This window comes from Zingiber officinale, chromosome 1A (assembly GCF_018446385.1).
Source record: "Zingiber officinale cultivar Zhangliang chromosome 1A, Zo_v1.1, whole genome shotgun sequence".
NCBI classification, from domain to species: domain Eukaryota; kingdom Viridiplantae; phylum Streptophyta; class Magnoliopsida; order Zingiberales; family Zingiberaceae; genus Zingiber; species Zingiber officinale.
Window position 1 is genome coordinate 94,236,360 of NC_055987.1, and position 26,608 is coordinate 94,262,967.

General features: G+C 41.1%; 2 protein-coding genes across 3 annotated transcripts; one reads left to right on the forward strand and one right to left on the reverse strand.

Annotated features, from left to right (window-relative positions):
• The first annotated feature begins 17,049 nt into the window (after window positions 1-17,049).
• LOC122027039 (G-type lectin S-receptor-like serine/threonine-protein kinase At4g27290) lies at window positions 17,050-21,567 on the forward strand. The gene is made up of 8 exons (XM_042585841.1): window positions 17,050-17,246; window positions 18,213-19,391; window positions 19,486-19,608; window positions 19,716-19,861; window positions 19,952-20,162; window positions 20,379-20,616; window positions 20,699-20,849; window positions 20,941-21,567. The coding sequence occupies exons 1-8, from the start codon at window positions 17,132-17,134 to the stop codon at window positions 21,223-21,225; spliced, it is 2,448 nt and encodes an 815-aa protein (XP_042441775.1). The 5' UTR covers window positions 17,050-17,131; the 3' UTR covers window positions 21,226-21,567.
• Window positions 21,568-21,840: 273 nt separating this feature from the next.
• LOC122027048 lies at window positions 21,841-23,645 on the reverse strand. Of its 2 annotated transcripts, none has more exons than XM_042585860.1 (2): window positions 23,069-23,645; window positions 21,841-22,015 (listed from the first exon to the last, which is right to left on the reverse strand). In XM_042585860.1, exons 1-2 carry the CDS (start codon window positions 23,568-23,570, stop codon window positions 21,975-21,977), a joined length of 543 nt encoding a protein of 180 aa, XP_042441794.1. In that variant the 5' UTR covers window positions 23,571-23,645; the 3' UTR covers window positions 21,841-21,974. The 2 variants fall into 2 exon arrangements, with proteins under 2 accessions (XP_042441794.1, XP_042441786.1); XM_042585852.1 differs by having other exon boundaries at window positions 22,970-23,645.
• Window positions 23,646-26,608: the final 2,963 nt, after the last annotated feature.

A 26,608-nucleotide genomic window follows, 5' to 3' on the forward strand; every position in this document is an offset into this window, starting at 1 on the left:
TCTGCTTTCTCCTTTCTTCTTTCTGAATTCGAATTCTGAGGCTTGGTTTCTACGATCTGAGGTTGAGTCCGAATGCGGCGTTCGTCTTTGAGTGCACCTACGAACGGCGCGAGCGGTTGTCGGATCTTGGGAGGATTTTGCCGGAGAGCCTCTGCACCGTGGGCGGCAATAAATTCTCTAAAGATAGTCGGCAAGCCCGACGCTTCAACCGGAGATACACAAATTCTTAACTTTACCCTTATTTCCGTTTATTGCATGCTTGTCATTTATTGGTGCAATTATAGATTACTGTGTTAGCATAATCAAATCACAACAATTTTAGAGAATTTATTGTAGCATCAATAGACATGATGAATGATAGGGTAACGGGGTCTGATGAGGCTAGCTCCCGACCTGAAAGATTTTTCGAGCAAAACTTCAGACGTTGGCAACAACGGATGAAATTTTGACTTACTACGCTAGGGCTATTCTCCGTTATAGAAATAGATCCTCCTTCACCTAATGAAGAGGAACCTGCCTATAGTGCTGCCTTATAGAGGCTTAAGCAAAGGGATTATCTCTGCCATGGGAGGATCCTGTCTGTCCTCTCAGACGCACTATTTGATGTGTACTGTTCAACCTCTTCAGCTAAAGAACTGTGGAAATCTTTGGATAAAAAATACAACTCTGAAGATTCTGGTTTAGAAAAGTACACTGTGGCAAAATTCCTAAACTTCAAAATGGTTGAAGGCAAATCTGTAATTGAGCAGACACATGAATTCCAAGTTCAAATTCATGGTCTTGCCAAAGGAGATATGTCATTACCCGAAAAATTTCAGGTCTTATCAATCATCGAAAAATTGCCTCCGAGTTGGGAAGATTTTGGCATGACTCTTAAACATCGGAGAGGTAAAATCTCTCTAGAAGATTTGATGATTGCCTTAAATATCGAAGAAAAACATCGGAAGCAACATAAAATTGATGATACAAGAATGCCTATGGATTTTATTCCAAAGGCAAATGTAGTAGTCTCATCTGACAAGAAGAAATTCAAAAATCAGAAAATGAAGAACAAGATGAAACTCAAACCAAAGGTTCAAAAGAAAAATTTAACCAAGTCGTGCTGGACATGTGGACAAATTGGACATTATGCCAAATTTTGCCCTAAGCGAAAGGACAAGGAGAAAAACCAAAGCAATACATCCAACATCAAGGCACAAGCAAATGTCGTGACTGCTAGTGACGACACCAGCAATAGGTTTGTTACCTTCAAACCCGAACTAAACTTGATCTATCAACCTAATGAATGGTTAGTTGATACATGTGCTAATGTGCACTGTTGTGCTGATCGCTCTACCTTCCTTACTTATCAGGTAATTGAAGGCACTTCCGTAACCATGGGGAACCATTCTGCAGCCAGGGTGTTTGGGATAGGACAAGTTGACCTGAGGTTCACCTCTGGAAAAGTCCTGTCACTGCATGAGGTGCATCATGTTCCAGCGGTCCGTCGGAATTTGATTAGCGGGTCAAAGTTAGTCCGTGCTGGTTATGAGTTGAACTTTAAATGTAATAAAGTTTTAATATTACATTTAGGAACCTTTATTGGAAAAAGTTACCTTAATGAAGGTTTATTTAAACTCAATGTAGAAAATGCTACCTTGAATAAATCTACTGATATTGGTTGTTCATATAACATTGAGTCTTATGATATATGGCATGACAGATTAGGACATGTCAATTTTAATACCGTGAAAAGGATGATGAACCTAGACATGATTCCTAAGCATGCTATAAATGATAAGAAAAAATGTGAAGTTTGTGTGCAATATAAACAAACCCGAAAACCCTTCAAATCAGTTGAGAGAAATTCTGATATTTTAGAATTGATCCATACTGACTGTTGTGAGTTTAACGGTGTAATAACGAGAGATCATAAAAGGTATTTCATCACCTTCATTGATGATCACTCTCGTTATTGTTATGTTTATTTGCTGAAAACTAAGGATGAAGCTTTAGATAAATTTATGATTTTTAAATCTGAAGCTGAGAATCAAACAAATAAATCTGTTAAGAGGTTAAGGTCCGATAGGGGTGGAGAGTTTACCTCAAACCTGTTTCAAAAATTTTGTCAAGATACAGGTATAATTCATGAGGTAACTGCTCCATATAGTCCTCAATCCAACGGTATAGCAGAACGAAAAAATCGAACCCTTGAAGATATGATTAATTCCATGTTAGGCAGTTCTGGGTTACCCAACTTCATGTGGGGGGAAACTCTATACACTGTATGCCATGTGTTAAATAGAATCCCCATGAGGTCTAGGGATAAAAGCCCATATGAGCTTTGGAAAGGTCGGAGAACAAGTTTGAAATATCTTAAAGTGTGGGGGTGCCTTGCAAAGGTACTTGTAACGACCCAACTCCTGGGTACTAGGCTGTGAGCCAGATCGCTACATTAACTACTGAAAATGCTGTGCGGAAAACTGAGCAAATTTGAAATTTGCTAAACTAATTACTGTAAAGTCTCAACTTGACATTCTAAGAGTACCTAAGTGTTGTACACATACTAGGAGAGACAATCTATGCCTCTTGAAGGTCCTGCTAGCTGTAATCAGATATTTCAACCGATCCGTAAGTCGATTGAGCCTTCGGAACGATTCACAGATCGTTCCAGCTGATACTGGCACGGAGGCACCCTCTGGATCGGTCGGGAGACCGATCAGTGAGCCTCCGTGCTTCTGCTGCGTTCTGTTCACAACTGGATCGGTCTACCGACCGATCCAGAAGCACCCTGATCGGTCGGTAGACCGATCAGTGCACTTCTTATGTTTCTGTTCGCCTCTGGGTCGGTCTGTCGACCGATCCAGCTGCTCACTGATCGGTCGGCCGACCGATCAGCGACTGCAGATTTCGTCCCGAACTCTCTGTTCGGTGCTGGATCGATCGGACGACCGATCAGATAGCATACAGTAGTATACTGTATGCCTCTGGATCGGTCGGCTGACCGATCTTGGATCCTGATACTGTAACGGATCGGTCGGCAGACCGATCCAACTCTGATATGAAATCAGAGTTTCTGATTTCAGGACTTTCCGGCACTAAAACGTGCCACAACTCACAGATATGAATTTTAAATACATGAAAAACATTCTAACATGAACCTACATGCATTCTAAACTTGACAAACTGAATAGTGCATAGTTTTATTGGATTAAAACATTTAACGAGCTCAAAAGTGAACATTAAGCAAACTGAAACCTAAATGCTGAAATTTAAGTTGTTTAGATCCCTAGGATCTTTATTCCAGACCCCTTGCACACACACATCATTGTAGCATCGCCCTCCAGCCTCCGCTAGTCCACTTTTCTTTTACCTGTATCTGCAGTATAAGAAAAGTAGTACCTGTAAGCTTAAAGCTTAGTAAGAAACCATCTACCTCACTAAATCATGCATACGATGCGAATATGATTTTAAATCATGTTGTTTGAAAAACATACTGAACATGCAAGCATGGCATGGCATATCAAACCAAGCATAAACTGGAACTGAAACATGGCATAACATATAAACTGAGCATGAAACTGAACTAGTCATGCATATGTCTAAATCTGTACATGAACTCAAATCATGTAAACTGAACCTGAACTGAACTGAAAGCTAAATTAGTGTTTTCATCACTGGTTCCAAATTTGAAAACTATACATATAAATACTAAACATGCTGTTGGGGCCCTGACAACTGTACTTACTGTGCGCGCATCCCTACGAGACCCGGGATTGCAAGTTCCGAATCCAGCAGGGTTACTAGGTTATCTGAACCTAGGGACGACTGTGGGAGTCCAACCCATGGATATCTGATCCAAGTACAGTGCCAACTGAATAAAAGTAAAATACTGAATACTGTTTTATTTTACTTTGTTGTTCTAGGTTATCTGAACCTAGAGCTAGGTTATCTGAACCTAGAGGCTACTGTGGGAGCCCACCCAATGGATATCTGATCCATATAGCTGTAATAACTGATAATAAGCTGAATAAAATGTTTCTAATACATTTTACATGCTGTTAGGACGCCTACTGGTGCATCCTTCTGAACTGGGCATTTTACCGAATGCTTGGTGTGCACTAAAAGCATGCCCTAAAACTGAAAACTATAAAATTACTGAACTAACGCCAAAACTAACAAGCGAGAGCAATTATACTGCAGGTGAGGGGTTTCTTACCTCAATCGTAAGGTTTTCTTACGATTCTATTCGCTAGGTGTTTCCGGAAAACTGTCCGCTCGACGAACCGCTTACGTCTTCGCGTTCCTCTCGCGGAGAAGAACCCCTTTCGTGTTGGAGTCGTCGCCGGAAGATGATCCTATGGACCCTTGCCTTGGTGTGCCGTGCGTGAGGAAGAGGAGAAGAAGGGAGAGGCGGCGGTGAGGGTTTGGAAGAGAAAGTGTCGTGAGGTGAAGAGGTGCCGAACCAAAATAAACCAAACCCCACTTAAGTTTATTATTTATATTAAGTGGTTTAATGAACCCAACTCTAATATAAATATATTTGGTTCTCCTTCCTTTCAGCACGGCCCTGCTGGGTTCAACTGGTTACTAACATTATCCCTTACACCATAGGTCTCGGGTTCGATTCCCGCCTAAGCTATTTTGCGACCTATTTGTTTTGCTACTTCCGCTACTCGGAAAATCCCGGAAAAATATCTAATAATTCCAGAAAAATCATAGAATAATTCTAAAATAAATTTGGGAATTTTTCGGGCTTTACATCCAATCACTATAAAAGTTCGTCAAAGTTCTTAAAACAATTTTAAAATGCTTTTAAAACCTCTGACTCTAGGCCCAAATCTTAGCTGATTTACGTGACTTTAACAATGGTTTCCTTGTTCCGTAATTTCTTTACTTGGTCATCTAGGCACAGGACAATGCACCTTGATCATAACTCATGATCCTAATATCTCACTCACATCTGGTGTATGGAATATGCTTCTTCAGCATGGAAACATGAAATACGTTGTGGACGGCTGACATCTCCTGAGGTAGCTCTAGCTCATATGCTACCTTGCCCACTCTCTTCGTGATAAGGTATGGTCCCACATATCTGGGAGCTAGCTTGCCCTTCTTCCCAAAGCGCATGACTCCCTTCATGGGAGCTACTCTGAGGAAAACTGTATCCCCAACTGAAAACTCTAGGGGTCTGCGTCGTGTATCAGCATAGCTCTTCTGACGGCTCTGTGCTGTCTCTATCCTCTGGCGAATCTGCTGTATGGCTGCTGTGGTAGCTGCTACTAGATCTGTCTGAAGCTCTAGTTCCTTCTGTTCACCACTCTCATACCAGCAGATTGGTGATCTGCACCTCCGCCCATAGAGTGCCTCATAAGGAGCCATGCCGATAGTGGCCTGATAGCTGTTGTTGTATGCAAATTCTGCTAGACTCAGATATTTGCACCAACTTCCCTTGAAATCTAGGGCACAAGCTCGGAGCATATCTTCGAGTACCTGATTTACTCGCTCCGTCTGACCATCTGTCTGAGGATGGAAAGCTGTGCTGAATTTTAACTGGGTGCCCATAGCTGACTGAACACACTTCCAGAAGTGTGATGTAAATCTGCTGTCTCTGTCTGAAATGATGGTTCGTGGGACTCCATGTAGTCTGACGATCTCCTGGAGATACAACTGAGCTAGCTTCTCCATGGAGTAGGATATCTTGATAGCTAGAAAGTGGGCTGATTTAGTCAACCTGTCAACTATTACCCAGATGGCATCAAAACCATTCGTGGTTCTGGGTAGTCCCACTATGAAATCCATGGAGATATCCTCCCACTTCCATTCTGGAATCTGTATAGGCTGCAGAACTCCTCCTGGTCGCTGATGTTCTGCCTTGACCCTCTGACAGGTGAGGCAGATGCTAACATATCTGGCGATGTCTCGCTTCATCCCGGGCCACCAAAAGCGTTTCTTCAGGTCTTGATACATTTTGGTGGAGCCTGGATGCATCGCGTAGGGAGTCCTGTGAGCCTCGTCTAAAATCTGTCTCCGTAGCTCCTCCTGATCTGGAACACAGAGTCTGTCGCCAAAATACAACACCCCGCTGTCGGACACTCTGAATTCTCCACTTTCCGATTCTGCTAGCCCTTGCTTGATTTTCTGAATTTCAGGGTCCTGATCCTGAGCTGACTGAATATCACCAAGCAAGGTAGACTCTAAGGTCATAGTGGAAAGTTGTCCGACTATAAGCTCGAGACTAAAGGCCGTAATCTCCTTCCTTAGGGGTGGTGACATAGCTGCTAAAGATAATAAGGTAGCACTGGACTTCCTGCTGAGTGCGTCTGCTACCTTATTAGCTTTTCCTGGATGGTAGAGGATATCTATGTCATAATCTTTGACTAGTTCTAACCATCTACGCTGTCGCATATTCAGATCCTTCTGAGTAAAGAAATACTTCAGACTTTGATGATCTGTATACACTCTGCACCGAGCTCCGTACAAATAATGTCTCCAAATCTTGAGAGCGAACACCACTGCTGCAAGCTCAAGGTCGTGAGTAGGATAGTTCCTCTCATAATCCTTGAGTTGTCTGGAGGCATAGGCGATCACCTTGCCCTGCTGCATCAGTACTGCTCCTAATCCCAATTTAGAGGCGTCACTGTAGATGTCGAAGCTGTCTGTGTTTTCTGGTATAGCTAAAATAGGAGCACTGGTCAATCTCCGTTTTAGTTCGCTAAAGCTGTTCTCGCAGTCCTCTGTCCACTGAAATTTCTTGTTCTTCCTGGTGAGAGCTGTCAGTGGGGAGGCTATCCTGGAGAATTTCCTGTAGTAGCCTGCTAATCCCAGAAAGCTTCTGATTTCACTGGCGTTCCTGGGTCTCTTCCAGTTACTTACTGCTTCTATCTTGCTGGGATCTACCATAACACCATCTTTGGAGATGATGTGACCGAGAAAGGCTACCTGGTCTAGCCAGAATTCACATTTCGTGAATTTGGCGTACAACTGGTTCTGCTGAAGGATCTGCAAAACTGTTTTCAGATGCTCTGCATGGTCCTCCTGAGTGCCTGAATAGATAAGAATGTCATCGATGAACACGATGACAAACTTGTCTAAGTATTCTCTGAATACCCTGTTCATGAGGTCCATGAAAGTAGCTGGAGCATTTGTCACGCCAAAAGGCATGACTACGAACTCATAGTGTCCGTATCTGGTCCTGAAAGCTGTTTTAGGTATATCACCTTCCTTGACTCTAACCTGGTGATATCCTGATCTGAGGTCAATTTTAGAGAACACTGTGGCTCCCTTTAGCTGGTCAAACAGGTCATCTATCCTGGGAAGAGGGTATCTGTTTTTAATTGTGACCTGGTTCAAGGCACGGTAGTCTATGCATAGGCGCATGCTTCCATCCTTCTTCTTCACAAACAACACAGGTGCTCCCCATGGTGAGTGACTAGGGCGTATGAAACCCTTGTCAAGAAGCTCCTGTAATTGCTCCTGAAGTTCCTTCAGTTCTGCGGGAGCCATGCGATATGGTGCCTTGGAAATTGGATTTGTGCCGGGAATGAGCTCTATCTCGAATTCAATCTCCCTGTCTGGTGCTAAGCCTGGTAGCTCTTCAGGGAAGACTGCTGGGTAGTCACAAACGACTCGAACCTCTGATAGCTGTTGGTTCTTGTCCTGGCTGGTGTTGACTACATTTGCTAAAAATCCCACGCATCCTGAATCCAATAGCTGCTGTGCTTTCAATGCTGAGAGAAACTTCCTGGCTTTCCTCTTTGGCTTCCCCGTGTACTCAAACTGTACTCCTGCTTCAGGTTGGAATATGACCTTCTGTTTACGGCACTCTATAGAAGCGCCGTATCTGATCAGAAAATCCATTCCAAAGATGACATCGTAGTCAGTCATTTCTAGCACTATCAGATCACCAAAAAGCTCTCTGCTATAATGACTGGCACTGCTCTGAGCCAGTGCGTAGATGCCATAATGTCTCCTGAGGGTAGCGTTGTCAGAAACTGACTATTGAGTACTTCTGGAGGTGTTGCTAGTTTCTCGGCAAATGCCCTGGATACATAAGAGTGGGTTGCCCCAGTATCGAATAAGACAGTTGCATTATGCTGAAAAATATTGATCTGACCTGTGACAACTGTCGAGGCATTTGCTACGTCCTCTCAGTCGGTGAGAAAATCCGGCATTTGTGGTAGGCGTGGGGCTTCTAATCGCCTTGGTGATCGTGGACCATCTAAGACAAGATACATCCGGTGTAGGGTGGTGAGCTCCATCTTGTGTCGGTGAGGCGGAGGAAGACTGTTCTTGTTGAACCTTAGCCATGTGCCCTTCCTGTCCACATTCAAAACAACCTCGCGTACCCTTGCGGCAAACTCCTGGATGATGTTTCCCACAAGTAGTACATTTGGGATGTCTGGAATGTTTTCCAGCTGGTCCTCCTTTTGGGTCACTGCTTGCCTTGCGTTTCCCCTTCCAGTTGGAGCTATGTCCCTGTTGTTTCTGCTGAGTACCTGAGCTAGCTTGTCCCTTGGGCTCTGTGGAAACCTGCTTCTGCTGGGTGATATTGTGCTGATAGTGCTCGGTGATCAGAGCACTACTCACTAGCTCCTCTGTGGTTTGTGGCCTATGAACGCCACCAGCCACATTCATTGCGATCTCTGGTCTGAGCATCTTCAGCATCAAGCGTACTCGTTCCTTCTCTAAGTTGACTAGTTCTGGACACAGACGGGCCAACCTATTGAATTTCTTCACGGCCTCCTGAACTGATAGGTTGCCCTGACGAAATTCTGTAAACTCGTCATAGTGTCGGTTCGTGACCTGCATGTGAAAGAATTCCTCGAAGAATTCTTTCTCGGTTAACCCATGTCATCTGACTGGCCACTTCGATTTAATCCGCTCCACCACATGCGTGCGTCTCCTGTTAAGCAAGGAGGCACACTTCACCTTTTCGTGCTCGGCCGTCTAGAAGTTCCATCGTGCTTTCCGGTGTTTTAAACCATGCCCGAGCATCCCATGGTTCCTGAGAAGTTCTCGGCTTAATTCTCTGCCACTGGATAAGGTAAGCTTCTCTCTTAGCCCCTGCTATTGGGACCAGCAGGCTGAGCCGGTACTACCTCTGTGATTACCGGAGTCGTGAGGTTCGGTACTGGAGTGACTGGGAGTAGTCTGTGGTTAGCCTTTAAGGAGGCTATCTCTTGTTGCTGTTCAGCTAGCTGCTGCTGTAGGGGGAGGCACCGAACCGCTTGCCTCATGCTGGGGCTCAGTCGCTGCTGCTTTCTTAGCTGGACGTCCTCGTACCATTTTCTAAATAGCAGAGAACACATATATATAACTAAGCTATCATGTTATAGTTAACTACTGGTAACATGTTAAATACTATCACTGTAAACATAAATTAATTAACTACCAACATGAGAGCAAACATGGAAGCACACATAACTGATATGAAAGCTGAAAACAAACTGAGTGAGAGATGTTCTTACTTGGAAGCTGTAGGCACAATGCTGATGTGTGTGTAGGAAGTAAGGAACCCTGCTCTGATACCACTCTGTAACGACCCAACTCCTGGGTACTAGGCTGTGAGCCGGATCGCTACATTAACTACTGAAAATGCTGTGCGGAAAACTGAGCAAATTTGAAATTTGCTAAACTAATTACTGTAAAGTCTCAACTTGACATTCTAAGAGTACCTAAGTGTTGTACACATACTAGGAGAGACAATCTATGCCTCTTGAAGGTCCTGCTAGCTGTAATCAGACATTTCAACCGATCCGTAAGTCGATTGAGCCTTCGGAACGATTCACAGATCGTTCCAGCTGATACTGGCACGGAGGCACCCTCTGGATCGGTCGGGAGACCGATCAGTGAGCCTCCGTGCTTCTGCTGCGTTCTGTTCACAACTGGATCGGTCTACCGACCGATCCAGAAGCACCCTGATCGGTCGGTAGACCGATCAGTGCACTTCTTATGTTTCTGTTCGCCTCTGGGTCGGTCTGTCGACCGATCCAGCTGCTCACTGATCGGTCGGCCGACCGATCAGCGACTGCAGATTTCGTCCCGAACTCTCTGTTCGGTGCTGGATCGATCGGACGACCGATCAGATAGCATACAGTAGTATATTGTATGCCTCTGGATCGGTCGGCTGACCGATCCTGGATCCTGATACTGTAACGGATCGGTCGGCAGACCGATCCAACTCTGATATGAAATCAGAGTTTCTGATTTCAGGACTTTCCGGCACTAAAACGTGCCACAACTCACAGATATGAATTTTAAATACATGAAAAACATTCTAACATGAACCTACATGCATTCTAAACTTGACAAACTGAATAGTGCATAGTTTTATTGGATTAAAACATTTAACGAGCTCAAAAGTGAACATTAAGCAAACTGAAACCTAAATGCTGAAATTTAAGCTGTTTAGATCCCTAGGATCTTTATTCCAGACCCCTTGCACACACACATCATTGTAGCATCGCCCTCCAGCCTCCGCTAGTCCACTTTTCTTTTACCTGTATCTGCAGTATAAGAAAAGTAGTACCTGTAAGCTTAAAGCTTAGTAAGAAACCATCTACCTCACTAAATCATGCATACGATGCAATTATGATTTTAAATCATGTTGTTTGAAAAAACATACTGAACATGCAAGCATGGCATGGCATATCAAACCAAGCATAAACTGGAACTGAAACATGGCATAACATATAAACTGAGCATGAAACTGAGCTAGTCATGCATATGTCTAAATCTGTACATGAACTCAAATCATGTAAATTGAACCTGAACTGAACTGAAAGCTAAATTAGTGTTTTCATCACTGGTTCCAAATTTGAAAACTATACATATAATAGATGAAAATACTAAACATGCTGCTGGGGCCCTGGCAACTGTGCTTACTGTGCGCGCATCCCTACGAGACCCGGGATTGCAAGTTCCGAATCCAGCAGGGTTACTAAGTTATCTGAACCTAGGGACGACTGTGGGAGTCCAGCCCATGGATATCTGATCCATGTACAGTGCCAACTGAATAAAGTAAAATACTGAATACTGTTTTATTTTACTTTGCTGTTCTAGGTTATCTGAACCTAGAGCTAGGTTATCTGAACCTAGAGGCTACTGTGGGAGCCCACCCAATGGATATCTGATCCATATAGCTGTAATAACTAATAATAAACTGAATAAAATGTTTCTATTACATTTTATATGCTGTTAGGACGCCTATTGGTACATCCTTCTGAACTGGGCATTCTACCGAATGCTTGGCGTGCACTAAAAGCATGCCCTAAAACTGAAAACTATAAAATTACTGAACTAACGCCAAAACTAACAAGCGAGAGCAATTATACTGCAGGTGAGGGGTTTCTTACCTCAATCGTAAGGTTTTCTTACGATTCTATTCGCTAGGTGTTTCCGGAAAACTGTCCGCTCGACGAACCGCTTACGTCTTCGCGTTCCTCTCGCGGAGAAGAACCCCTTTCGTGTTGGAGTCGTCGCCGGAAGATGATCCTATGGACCCTTGCCTTGGTGTGCCGTGCGTGAGGAAGAGGAGAAGAAGGGAGAGGCGGCGGTGAGGTTTTGGAAGAGAAAGTGTCGTGAGGTGAAGAGGTGCCGAACCAAAATAAACCAAACCCCACTTAAGTTTATTATTTATATTAAGTGGTTTAATGAACCCAACTCTAATATAAATATATTTGGTTCTCCTTCCTTTCAGCACGGCCCTGCTGGGTTCAACTGGTTACTAACATTATCCCTTACACCATAGGTCTCGGGTTCGATTCCCGCCTAAGCTATTTTGCGACCTATTTGTTTTTGCTACTCCCGCTACTCAGAAAATCCCGGAAAAATATCTAATAATTCCAGAAAAATCATAGAATAATTCTAAAATAAATTTGGGAATTTTTCGGGCTTTACAGTACTAGTACCTGAACACAGAAGGAAAAAACTTGGTCCAAAGACCGTAGATGGTATCTTCTTGGGTTATGCTCAAAATAGTATTGCATATAGATTTCTGATTATTAAATCAGAAATTTCTGGAATAGATGCAAATACTATTGTTGAACTTCACGATGCTACATTTTTTGAGGATATATTTCCTATGAAGACAAGAACACCTCAGTCTATATCTAGTATTCCTACTAGAGATAAGCCTACTTCCGAAGATGCCCGATTATCCATAGAAGGTATACCTTCCTCAAGTCACTCTAGACTAGATGAATCTAGTGAGTGTACAGAACTGAGAAGAAGCAAGAGACAACGTGTGTCTGCGGACTTAGGCTAGGACTTTATCACCTATAATATAGAAGGTGACCCTGTGACATATAGAGATGCTATGGCTTCTCCTGAAGCTAAGCACTGGAAAGAGGCCATTAAAAATGAAATGGACTCTATTATCTCTAATGCCACTTGGGAGTTGGTAGATTTACCTCCTGGGTGTAACACTATAGGATGTAAATGGGTGTTTAAAAGAAAACTAAAACCTGATGGATCAGTAGATAAATTCAAAGCCCGCCTAGTTGCTAAGGGATTTAAACAGAAAGAAAGGATTGACTATTTTGACACTTATTCTCCTGTTACTAGAATTACTACAATCCGAGTGTTGATAGCATTGGCATCCATATATCATCTTGAGGTTCATCAAATGGATGTCAAAATGGCATTCCTTAATGGAGATCTTGAAGAAGAGATATATATGGATCAGCCTGAGGGACATGTAGTTTCTGGAAATGAGAATAAAGTCTGTAGGTTAGTTAAATCTCTTTATGGTTTGAAGCAAGCCCTAAAGCAGTGGCACGAAAAATTTGATAGTGTTATGCTATCGGTGGGCTTTGAAATGAATGACTCTGATAAATGTGTGTATGCTAAAATGAAAGGTGATAGTTGTATTATCTTATGTTTATATGTAGATGATATTCTACTTTTTGGTTCTAACCTTTCTATTATTAATGAGACTAAGACCCTCTTAAGTGGTAAGTTTGGAATGAAGGATATGAGTTGTGCTGACATGATTTTAGGGCTGAAGTTGACTCGATCAACTGATGGAATAGCAATTTCTCAATCACTCTATATTGAGAGAGTATTAGAGAAATATAACTATAGTTAAGTTAAATCTGTAGTCACACCGTATGATCCTTCAAAAACTCTCCACAAGAAAAAGAGTGGTGTGACAGTGTCTCAATTAAGATACTCACAAATAATATGTAGTATAATGTATTTAGTAAATTGTTCTAGACCTGATATTTATTTTGTTATATCAAAATTGAGCAGGTTTACCAGCTGTCCAGACAGAACGCATTGGGATGCATTAGACAGAGTACTCAGATACCTAAAAGGCACTATATCCTTGAGCTTGTGGTATGGGAGATTCCCTGTAGTCCTGGAGAGATATAATGATGCTAGTTGGATAGCGGACACGGCTGAGTGTAAAGGTGTTACTGGTTATGTCTTTACACTTGGAGGTGGTGCAGTTGCTTGGAGGTCTGTTAAACAGACGATTATAACCCGTTCTACATCTGAGGCAGAATTGTGTGCTTTGGATACCACAGTAACTGAAGCTGATTGGCTGAAGGGTCTTCTTTCTGAAATTCCCTTGATGATGAAGCCAATACCTTCTATTTCAGTACACTGTGATAATCAAACAACAATAGCTCAGATTAGAAGCTCCAAGTATAACCAGAAACAGAAGAGACATGTACGAATACGATTAAAGTCTATTCGTGAGGTAGTGTCTCTTGGAGTGGTGTCATTGGACTTTGTAAATTCAAAAGACAATATTGCTGATCCACTCACTAAAGGACTTGATTCTGAGAAAATCAAGAGATCCAGTAAGGGAATGAGACTGAGGCTTATCCTGGTTTCACCTATAACGGCAACCCAACCTATCTGATTGGAGATCCCAAGAAGCAGGTTCAATGTGGTACAAACAAGTTATAAGGGTGAACCGTAAGCATCAAATTGATTGAGATGTAATCTCATAGTCTCTTCCCTGGATAGATGCTTGACTGCTAGTAAGGATGAGCTTAGGAGCTCTTAATGAGTTCAAGGTCTTAATGACAGGATACTTACAGTACATCCTTGGAGAACTCACCTATGTAAGTGTAACTGTGGGGCCGCAGTGTGGGGAGTCTAGGCAACTCTCCTTAGCACTTATGAAACAAGATTCGGTGGCATGACCGTAATGCACCAATCCAGAAGGATTCAACCGTCGCCAGTGATGAGTTGTTACCAATTGATCTTCACATATAAAAGGTTTAAGATCAAGACTCAGTTCTCTTCAAACCTATGTGAAAAAGATTGGTGTACTTAGGTGAAAATTCAAACCGGAAGGTATTTTTACTAAAAGCTCATTGCAACCAAGCCTCAGAACATATCTTTGTTTTCGACTAAAATAATTTGAATTAGTGGGGGATTGTTGAGTTTTAATTCACATTATTCCCTTTGCTTTTGGTAATGCATAAGTGTAAGCTTTTAGTCCCACATTGCTAAGAAAAAAAGGTTGGAAGGCTTTATATATGGAGTCCTTCCATCCATGCTTAGCAAAATTAAGGGGACCTACACGCATGCGCGGGCCGAGCCCAAATCAGGTGGTTTCAGGGGGGTTCGAACCGGAAATCCATAAATCGGGAGCGACGCACGCGAACATCGCGCGCAGGGGGGGGTGCAAATCCCCAACTCGCGCTTACGGGCGGCTCGGTTTGTTTTTGCCAGTCTGATTTGGCTACCTGAGTCCGGTTTGGTTCGCACCTGATGGTATCTGTCCGCGTGATTTGGTCATCATTTGAGAAAGCGAAGTGAAGAGACGCACCTGGCTGGTCTCCGCGTGAGAAAGCAGAAGCAACACACTTCTTCAAACCGACGTACACTTTGGTTCCTGTGCACTGCTTCAAGTGTATAAATACACTGCCTCACTTCCTTCTCAACTCGCTCCAAAGCAAAGCATTCCTCTGCTCTCTGCTTTCTCCTTTCTTCTTTCCGAATTCGAGTTCTGAGGCTTGGTTTCTGCAATCTGAGGTTGAGTCCGAGTGCGGCGTTCGTCTTGGAGTGCACCTACGAATGGCGCGAGCGGTTGTCGGATCTTGGGAGGATTTTGCCGGAGAGCCTCTGCACCGTGGGCAGCAATAAATTCTCTAAAGACAGTCGGCAAGCCCGACGCTTCAACTGGAGATACACAAATTCTTAACTTACTCTTATTACCGTTTATTGCATGCTTGTCATTTATTGGTGCAATTATAGATTACTATGTTAGCGTAATCAAATCACAACAGTAGTTTCCTTCAACACTTATATGTCATGAAGGTCAAGAGTCTTGTTGACCTGTCAGTTAAATTTGCAATGAGTTAAACATAATCCAAGGGCTGTTTAGGTGGCACTCAGATCTTATCGAATCTGCTCATACCCTCACGTTTGTCATCTCAGTCTCAGACTCCATCTTAGTCTCAAACTTCCTCTCAGTCTCAGCAGTAGATTCCATCTCAGTTTCGGACTGCATCTCAGCCTTAGACTTCCTCTCAATTTCAATAGCAGACTCCATGTTAGTCTTAGATTTCTTCTCAATTTCAGCAGAAGACTCAATCTCAGTCTCAGACTTCCTCTTAGTCTCAGTAGTAGATTCCATCTCAGTCTCAGACTACATATCAGCTTTAGATGTCCTCTCAATTTCAACAGCAAACTCCATCTTAGTCTTAGAGTTCCTCTCAGTTTCAGTAGAAGACTCAATCTCAGTCTCTGACTCTATCTTAGTCACAGTCTCCATCTTAGTCTTATACTTCCTCTCAATCTCAATAGCACAACAACAGACTTTATCTCATTCTCGGATTCCATCTCAGTCTCGAACTCCATCTCAATCTTGGACTCCACCTTAGTCTCAGACTTCCTCTCAGTCTCAGCAACAGAATTCATCTCTATCTCGTACTTCATCTCAGTCTCAGACTTCCTCTCAGTCTCAGTAGCATACTCAGTCTCAGTCTCAGACTCTATCTCAGTCTTAGACTTTCTCTTAGTCTCAGTCTCAACAGCAGACTCTGTCTCAGTCTCAGACTTCCTTTCAGTCTCACTAGCAGACTCCCTCTAAATCTTCCCTATCATCCTGGATGACATTTTTTCCTCAGTTTCAATCACCGACAGTCTCCTTCAAAAGAGAATCTCGGCATCGTCTTCTTCAAGGCCACTTTGTACTGATATCATTTTCTGCACCCCTACGCAGGATCACAGGCAGTAATTGTAAATATTTTAGGATGCGTGGTACATAGAAATGATGGGGCGGCTATGAAGTTGTCAGACTCGATCTCCTGGATACCCCTCCTATTGACATGTGGCATTAGATGAGTGAAAATACAACCAACGGTTGTCGGATCTAGTCCCCTCTTCGGCTCCTGTGATGATGATATTCCTACTGATGTGGAGATGCTGGAGAACTATATAAGCACTAACAGAGGTAAGACAAGGGATCCAATTTTTTCACTAACTCTACCGGGTTCTATCCACCTCATCTTTCTTTATTTTTCCACACATCATCTCAAGAAAAATCCTAATTTGAGCGTCAAAGTGACCCTGAGATCCGTCCCATGATCAGTCTAATCCTCAATGTGAGTGTGTCCCAGGTTCTTTCATCTCCTTCACGACGATCTCCGGAGCATGCTCACGTCAACTCTTTCGTTGACCGGTGGCTTGATCATCCATAGCATTTGGGCCGGAACATCCATCATTAGTCGATTATCTCCGCAATTAGCAAGTTCTATGCCCCATTAACTGAAATTCAAAATTTTGATCAGACAGAAAATGTGTTGAATTGGTAAAAGATTGAGATCACTGGCATATGTAAGAAGGGAATTATCTCAATCAAGGAATTTGCCATACATTTTCTTTAACACTGACATTCTTGCTCAATTTGACCCAAATATCTCCCTAATGATTTATTGATAAGATACCATCCGTGAAAAGTCAAGGTCTGACCTTGAAGATGAAAAATGTCAACTAAGCCTGCTAGATGACTTCCATCATTTGTCATGCACACTAATCTATACAGTTTGGATTATATTATACCTCTCCAACGACTGACTGAGTCGGGAGATGATTAACTTAATAAAGTTATCCAGGTGTTTCTTACTTGCCCTATTCTCTACTGCAAGGCGAGCCATTTGTGCAGAGGTTCTGTGATCAGAAACTGATGTTCTCTTCTTATTTGTGCGGAGAAAGGAGCAAAGATCAAAGAATGTTCTTCAACGGGATTTGGATAGTGCTTGCAATTTCTGCAGGAGCTATGGCTGCTCTCGGTCAGACAGGTGAGGATCAAATCTTTCACTTGGGAACTTTTTGTCTGAACTTTTTGGCTGCCAAATTTGTGGTCTTTAAGTTCATTTTCTCCTCTAGCAAGATTTTGGCTGACAAATTTTCCTTTACTCTGAGCAATTAAATGCTAAACTCTTGTAGAGATGCCATGAACGCCTGCAACTCTCTCTGTTCCTCCTCTGTTTTTGTTGGTTTTATTTTGTTGATAATCAATTACAGGAAACTTAATTAAGATGGTAAATTCGAAGAGATCGAACTTAAAAATACTGCTTCTTTTATCATGCTTTGGCATTTTGGCGAGGAAGAAATTACCTGCATTAAGTTTCTTCAACTTTTTGAGTGTGAACCAAGTAAAAACAACAACAACAACAAAATCAGTTGCGTTGACAATATACAATCAAAAAAAAGAAGAATGACGAGCTGGATAATATTTATGCACATGAGAGTCAACAACTTTAGGGTCTATTGGCACAGAGTTATATAGATGATAATGATGTTTTTGTTTAAAAAAAACTAAACTCGCTGACATTCATTCATCTTTATCGTCAGCAGTAGAGTCAGTCGAATGCGATGCATCACCAACTTCATCCATGCTATTTGAACCATAGTTAAAAAATAATAATAATTAGTTTAATTTTTTATATTAGATATTAAATTGATAAGAAGAGAAACTATAGTTTATTTTAAAGATTTTCTTTCTAATGTCATCAACCGTAAGATATTTATAAAAATTTCTAAAGAGAACTTGCATATTAAAAACAATAGGAGAAAATTATCAATAAACTTTAAATTTATTTTTTAAATTTATTTTCAGTATCGGAAAATAAAAAGATATTAACATAATTTAATTTTAAATTTCATTAAAATTAATTAATAAAAGGTCTAGATTCTTAATAAAATATAGTAAAATAATATTACCACATTTGTTGGAGTAAATTTTGTTTGTTTTTTCATTGCAGGGGACACACTATACCCTGGCAATGCTTTGGTGGATGGCCAAACCTTAACCTCGGCAGGAGAAACCTTTGAGCTGGGATTTTTCAGACCGAGGAATTCGAGCGATCGATACGTGGGAATATGGTACAAGGAGATCCCTGACCACCCTGTGGTGTGGGTGGCTAACAGGATGGCCCCTCTTCTTAACACCTCCACAGGACTGTTGAATCTTACCACAACCGGAGATCTGTTACTGCTAGATCAAGCTGGGAATGTCGTCTGGTCGATCAGCTCAGTAAATGCTAGTGATCCTTCACTCAAGCTCTTAGACTCGGGGAACCTCATTTTGGCTGAAAGTGCATCAGGTAACATCTTGTGGCAAAGTTTTGATCATCCATGCGATGTGTTTTTGCCTGGAATGAAGATTGGAGTGGACTTCAGAACCAAACTCGATAGGCAACTCACGTCGTGGAAGAGTGTGTCTGATCCTTCTCCGGGGGATTATTCCTATGGAATGGACACTCATGGAGTACCTGAAGTCTATATATGGAGAGGAGCCTCTAGAGTCTTTCGAACGGGGCCATGGGACGGGAAAGGTTGGAGTGGCCGGCCTGATCTGAACTCAAACGGCCTTGTTCTGTTTCAATTTGTCGATGACCAAAATGAAATATACTACACATTTGAAGGGGTGGACAAGAATGTTCTAGGCCGAGCATTTCTCGACGACGGTGGAGTGTTGCAGCGGTTGTTCTGGTCCAATACAAGCAATCAATGGGCTCTTTATTGGTCGGTTCCTTCGGATCCTTGTGACCAATACGCGACATGCGGAGCAAATGGCATTTGCACAACCAGCTATTCACCTATCTGCCAATGCTTGCAGGGTTTCACTCCCAAGTCAGCTGAAGATTGGAACCTCAGAGATAATACAGATGGTTGTGTGAGGAAAACAGATTTGAATTGTTCGACAGATGGTTTTTTGCATCTGTCGAATGTGAAGCTGCCTGCCACTCACAACGCCAGTATACTGAGCAACATGACACTCGAAGAGTGCCAAAGTCTGTGCTCGAGGAACTGTTCTTGCGTGGCATTTGCTATGATCAGAGACAACATGTGCTTATCTTGGCCTGCTGACCTGATGGATATTAGGGTTTTCGCACAAGGCGGCAATGATCTATACGTTCGGCTTGCAGCTTCTGAATTAGGTAACAACTTCCTGTGCAGAACTATGCATTCAGCTTTCAGTTTCTAGTTTTATGAACTAAAATGTAGCAGAACTAAAATCAACTTCATGTGCAGATTCAATAAGGAGTTCAGGAAAGCAGAAATCATTAGTGATAAAAGTTACTATTCCAGTGTTGAGCTTTCTACTGTTACTATGTGTTGGTTCATTTTTATGGTTGGAGAGAAGAAGCAAGCTCGGTATGTTTACTACTATTCATTGCTCATATGAGCAAAAGAAATTAAACAACGGTTGCTTGTGATTTCTAAAAGCTATTACCTTGTATAACTCGTTCATTTCTGAATAGTTAAACCAGACATAGTAGACCCCTCCACTCCCAAAGAAACAGAGCTCGACTTGCCATTATATAGTATGGTTTCGATAAGAGCTGCCACAAATGAATTTTCAAGAGACAATATAATTGGAATGGGTGGATTTGGATTTATTTACAAGGTGAAGATGCTACATTTTTTTTTATTTGTAAGTTAATATATGCACTTAACATTATTTTTGACAACTAACATTCAGTCTCTAAGATATCAGGGTAAATTAGCAGATGGACAAGAGGTTGCTGTGAAAAGATTGTCCAAAGCTTCTGAACAAGGTACAGATGAGTTCAAGACTGAGGTTTCGATCATTGCCAAGCTACAACACCGAAATCTTGTTCGTCTACTGGGTTACTGCATCGAGGATGAGGAAAGAATCCTGATCTACGAGTACATGACAAATAAAAGCTTGGACAATTTCATATTTGGTTAGCACTGAAACTGACTACTCTATACCTTCTGAAATGCATCTCACGCACCATGTCCTGTTTGTATAGAATCAATACATATGCAATAATGCAATTATGACAAAACTCGAATTATTTTAAAGCTTAGAACATTTCCGTATGTGCACACACAAATCTATCAAGACAAGTTTAAGAGGATCTTAGTATAATGACTAACCTAGACTGAACATTCAACAGATAGAAGAAAGAGTGCATTAATGGATTGGCAAAAGCGCTTTGACATCATACTAGGAATTGCTCGAGGCCTCGTTTACCTCCATCAAGACTCCAGATTAAAAATCATTCATAGAGATTTGAAGGCCAGCAATATTCTCCTCGACAACGATTTCAACCCAAAAATTTCAGACTTTGGAATAGCAAAAACATTTTGTGTAGGACAAACTGAAGGAAGCACAAATAGAGTGATTGGGACATGGTAAGCACCATTCATTTGTTATTGGTGATAAATGCTACTCGACTGAGTTTAACATGCTAATGTTTTCGACATACATATACAGTGGTTATATGTCTCCAGAATATGCAATGGGTGGACACTTTTCTGAAAAATCAGATGTTTACAGCTTCGGTGTCTTATTGTTGGAGATCTTGAGTGGAAAAAAGAGCACCGAGATTTTTAAAGCAGATCAACCTCAAAGTCTATTAGGACAGGTTGAGTACCTTCATACATCTTTCTCAAGATTGTCAGTTTAATACAAGTTACTAAAAATTCAAACACCGTGTGAAAATTAAATACTCACAGGCATGGAAGCTATGGGGAGAAGGTAGATCCACAAAACTTCTTGTCGAATCAAATGGAGATTCTTCCACTATGTCTAAAGCATTAAGGTATTTTCAAGTCGGTTTATTGTGCGTGCAAGAAGGGAGCGAAGACAGGCCATCAATGGCACAAGTAGTCGTGATGCTAAGCAGTGACTCAACAATGCTGGGTCAACCTAACCGTCCTGGGATCTACACTGCTAGATCTTGCACGGAAACAGTTCTCTCTTCTAGCGAGTACACAATAACTATATTGGAAGGGCGATGAAGCTCAAGTGATCTTCATAGCAAGGTTCTATCTGCAAGTTCCTTAAGTTTTTCGTATACTTGTGATTACTTCAGTTGCATCAAATGTCTTGTAATTAGGATATATTAAAATGACCTTGATAAACGGTTGTTCGATAAACTTGTCTACTAATTATCAGCCATTTATCATTACAATTCACCTTGATAAACTTAAACAGTGCTTAATGTGAGTGACTATACACCTATCTGATGCCTGGTGGAATAAAGGCAAAAAGTGACAGATACAGATCTTCATAATATCAACCAAATAATACTCTGAACTGGAGCATTATATATGGTACATGTCACTGCAAGATGCATATCTGCATTATTGGAAAAATCAAGAACCCAACACATGACCTGGACCAGCATACTGATTTAAAAGAATGACCATATTTGTCCTGGAATATGACAAAATGCCATTATTGATGATTTGGACCATTATCAACTAATGCCTCGCCGTCAATAGCATGAAAGCTATTGGAATTTAATGTGGAACAGCTTATTAAGTTGGCACAGCTCACCATTCCTATAAAAAAAATACCTTCAGATATTACTATTCCTTTTTTCCCCCGTTTATTGATTGATCGATTGAAGAGATGAAGAAAAGGCCATGAAATGGTTTAAAGAACATTATTGCATTTACAGTACATGATAAACTTAGAAGAGAAATGAATGTTGAATGCTGAAAGGGAAATTTTGGAGTGCTGTTTTTTTTTCTTCTTCTGATATTTATCTCTGATGAAGAATTCCTCCAGATCTTCCCAATGACTCTGCAAAACAAGCAAGAGAACAACACATTTAATGAGTTTATCTCGAATAGTAGTGAAATAATATTGATACTTGGTAGAATAGACTTGAAGGAGAAGAGAACAAAGCCACACACAATCAGCACAAGAAAGAAACAAAAGTAGAGAAAAGGACTGCACAACAAACACGGGGAAGAGGAGCTACCCAAGAGGGAAAATAACCATAAGATAGGAAGAACACGAAAAGTTAAGGGAATGGAATTGCAGAATTAATTAAATAAATATTTTTTCTAACGTATGCGGAAGTATCATGACAGGATGAAGGAAGTATCATGACAGGATGAAGGGCACGGGTTGAACTAGTTTCCAAGCATTTGGCAAGCAAGTTGGTGCCCCATTGACAACGAAATCAAGCTAATAATTAACAAGTTGCTTATAAGGAAGACTCATGTGCATCGAACTCAACCTATCTGGCGAAGTAAAAGCCAAAACATGCAAAAGGAAACGTTTCTGGAATCAATTAGATCAATACTAAAATCAGATTCCACTATTATGCAGAAAACAAACACTAAAGAAAGACTGATCGGCCAAAGGAAAGCCAAAAGTTAACTTTTTAACCATACATCTCGAGCAACAAAGGAAGATCATCAAAACAAACATACCAAATACCAATGGTTTGTAACCACACCATCAGATCTAGATTACATACGAAAGGGAAGAACTTTCTGATGTAATTAAGAAACTGACACATGTAAAACGGGAGTCATACAAATTCAATCTTGCACTGAAGAACCAAACTACGCAAATCACACCATTGGTTATGAATACACATTCGACGGATTAGCAGTGAGGAAAAGAAAATTCAATCTTTAGTAAATACGATATTGACAAGAAAAAAACACTAAAACTTCCGTTTCAGAGGAAAGAGTAGAAAATATCAAGGAAATAGATGGCCAACGAGTGTAGCAGCAATCACACCATTCGCATTCGAAACGGTCACCGAAATCGAATCCTAATCCAGCAAGAAACGAACCGCCGGCCACCAAGATCGCTTCGTTTTCGATCTCGCCGACTCACCTATTCTGGCGGCCGCTTGTTCCGCTACCGGGTGGCAATCCGGCGGAACCTCGAAGGCCGAGACAGCGAGGCGCTTGCGCGCGACCCCGATGTCGAAGAGAATGACGCCAGAGGACGGATCGGTGATCACGATCCCCTTGACCGGGAGCCACAGGAATAGCTCCTCCTGTGACCACCCGACCACCCCGCGCAGCGCACCGTAGCTGAGGTTGCCCCGCACCTCGCTATCAAAGTAGGCGAGACCGTCGTAGTATTGGGCGTAGCAGGGGCGGTAGAGGCGGAACTCGAGGAGGCCGGACGTGGCGTCGTGGGAGAAGGATTCGACGTCCTTGGGTATGAGCCCGCCAGGGAGGCCGTGGTTCAGGAGGAGGTCGTGGATGGTGGTAGCTTCAGAGGCCTCCGCCGCCGAGCAGGAGAAGGAGGAAGAGGAACAGGAGTAGACAAGGAAGGCGAAGAAGGCTGTCGGAAATGCAAGGAAGGGGAAAGGAGAGAGCTTTGCCATCGGAAGAAAACAGAGATTTTGTGTGCGTGAGAGAGAGAGAGAGAGAGAGAGAGAGAGAGACGTGAAACACACTTAGCAATTGGAAGTGCTTAATTATAGTTAACAACGCTCACACTAAAATGATTTTTTTCATTAATCTTAAATGAAAAAAAAACAAGAATTAAATTCTGTGCTTAAATAGAAATCTCCAAATGGATAAGTCCTTTAATTGTTTACTACGCGGTCATTAATCTATATTAAAAAAATATTATAAAGTGGCTTGTCGTATTTTCATTAACAAAATATTCTTACATTTACCTTATAAGAAAATTAAAAACATATTATTATTCTAATACTTGTAGATATTTTATCAAAATTCAATACAAATATTAACATACTAAACCTATAGATTAAAAATTCGAATTCATCCTTATTATATTATTATCTATATTTAAATAAATTATATCATATTTTATTATTATTAATTAAGTTTTTTTTTCTCTTTCTTCATTAATATATGATGTGTGTCGAATCGTAAATGTACGATTTATGTCGTCAAGTAATATAAGAATTGAATGCACAAAGGTTGATGATCACATATTAATTTACTATTTAAATATAATTGTCTAGACAAAATTTCGGTTTGGTTTATGAGAAAACTATAAATTGATAGTGAAAGATCAAAGAATTGAAAGAGAAATCAGATAATTAAGTGAGAAGAAAAAGAAAGAAGAGTGAAATTTATTGGAAGAAACGATTTCAAGATTTTGATTTTACCTCAATAAATATAAACATCTAATCTATTATTTAGTTTCATATCCTTAATGATAATTTAGGTAGGTAGATTATTCTATGTATTCGATGTGAACTCTTGGGACTATACCTGTATATCCGTTCCAATTCATTGGCAACTTTGAGTGATAGAGCTTGGAGATTACTTCCCTAGGGAGATCTCTGTCACGTGATCTCGCAACCCCTGAGATACCTACTCCTATGTGGCAACGAATTGGTATAAATCTATTAAGTTCTATAATAGTCTATTGCTCATCACGTTTTAGGTTTCTATGCGTCAGAGGATTGAATTCTCTTTTTAATTCATCCCTAAATCCTTGAGTGATACGAATTTTGTACTTTTGGCATCGAGATCGTGTGTACATAGTAGGCCTGGATCATAAACATACATTTCATCGAACAAGAAACATGCAATCATAGAGATTCTAATCAAATAAGTGTCTACCTCCCAAAAGGTTACTCCTTAGTCTTAGAATCAAAGAGACTACTCTATAATCATGGGATTGCAATTGAAATTCATCATGAATTCAATTACAACAAGGAAATGTTCAGAAATTCAAAAATACGAAGAAGAAGACAACTTAGTTTCGTTGCAAAGAGTTGAATCTGGATGCTCCAATCTCCAATCTGGACGTTGAGGGTGTTGAATCTCCTTGAATCCACTCTCCTATGTTATCTAGGAGCCCTTAGCTGACTCCCAATCAAGATTCCTATTTCGAATATGAAAATGGCTTTATACCCTATTTCCCGGGTGCCCGACAAGGGCGTGGTGGAGTCCATGTCGGCCTCTGTGGCTAATGTCAGAGTCTACCAGAGTCTGCCATGGGCGTGGCGAAGCCCGTGGTGGCGTCTATGGTTGAGCTGGAACTCACCACAGTCGTGGCTAATGTCGGAGTCTGCCACGGGCATGGCCATGAGCATGGCAGGGCCCATGGCAGAAACTGTGAAGAACTGAAACATAGCAACAACAATGACGATTGAAATTTGGCCCGTGGAGGAGGTTGTGAAGAGCTAGAGTTGGATACATGCTACCAAATGGTGACCACGACCATGGCAAACTCTGAGTGCTTTAAATGCTTCATTTAGTTCTATTTTCATTCCCTTTCGCACCCTATTAAAGAAAATAAATATGAGCAATTCTCCGAACTAGAAAAGTAGCAGAATGAAGAATGAATAGATGAAAACATGAGATATATGCATATGAAATGAAATGAGATGCATGTCAAACTATGATAAAAACACGATATAAAATGCACACATCAAAATCCCCCAAACCAATTCTTTATTTGTCCTCAAGCAAACATCAATATTAAAAACACATGTGAATGACATCTCCTAATTCCAACAAGTTCATCCACTTTTATCATGTAGTATTATTATTAAGCGAAGACATTTAATTTGTTTCACTAAGCCTAACAAGAAAGTGTGTAGTGCATAGTTTGCTCCTAGAGTTTTCAAGTTCTGTCTTTAACAAAGTCAGCATTTCATTGTATTTTCAAGGTTTCTAGCGGTAAGCACTTATCTGCCATACATGAGGTTTGTCCCTTCTTCCTAACATCAAGTCTTAAAGGTATGCTCGGTATTGAGAGAAATTAACAAATATTTCCTAAGTAACCTAACTCGGTCTCAAAAGGGCATTCTATCATTTCCACCTATGACAACTATTTTCTATCCCATTCTTGACACTCAAAATGTGTTATTGCTTTTCCATTTTCTCTTTTCTCATTTTTTTTTCATTTTTTTATTTGAGATTTTGATTTTTTCCAAAGAGGTTGACATAAATCCAAGCATAATCTAGTAACTAAGATGTTGCAAGAGGGTCATCTATGGTTGCCAAGGTACTAGTAAAACAAGATGAATCGTGGCCATGCCATACTAAATCAACCCTTTGAATACAAATAATAAGTGTAAGTGAAACGATGAAACTAAACAAATAGGCATCTTTGTGAATCATCATCAAATCAACTATGCTTCTATAATCCTACTACATGATAAGGAGAATATGAATCATCAAAAACAAGGAAATGCATCCACATAGTATCATCAAGATTTTGCTTAAAGGACATAGTTATGCATGTATGCTTCAAATTGAAATCACGATATCAAAATATGGTGGCAAAAAGGTGAATATGCTCGCCCTCGCCAACCCGTCCCAGGGCCAACACGGAGGAGGTAAATCACGGGCGACTACTAGCCTTTGGAATATCAAAATATGATAGTATGCATGCTAACAACAAACTATAAAAAAAATACCAAAAATAAGCAAG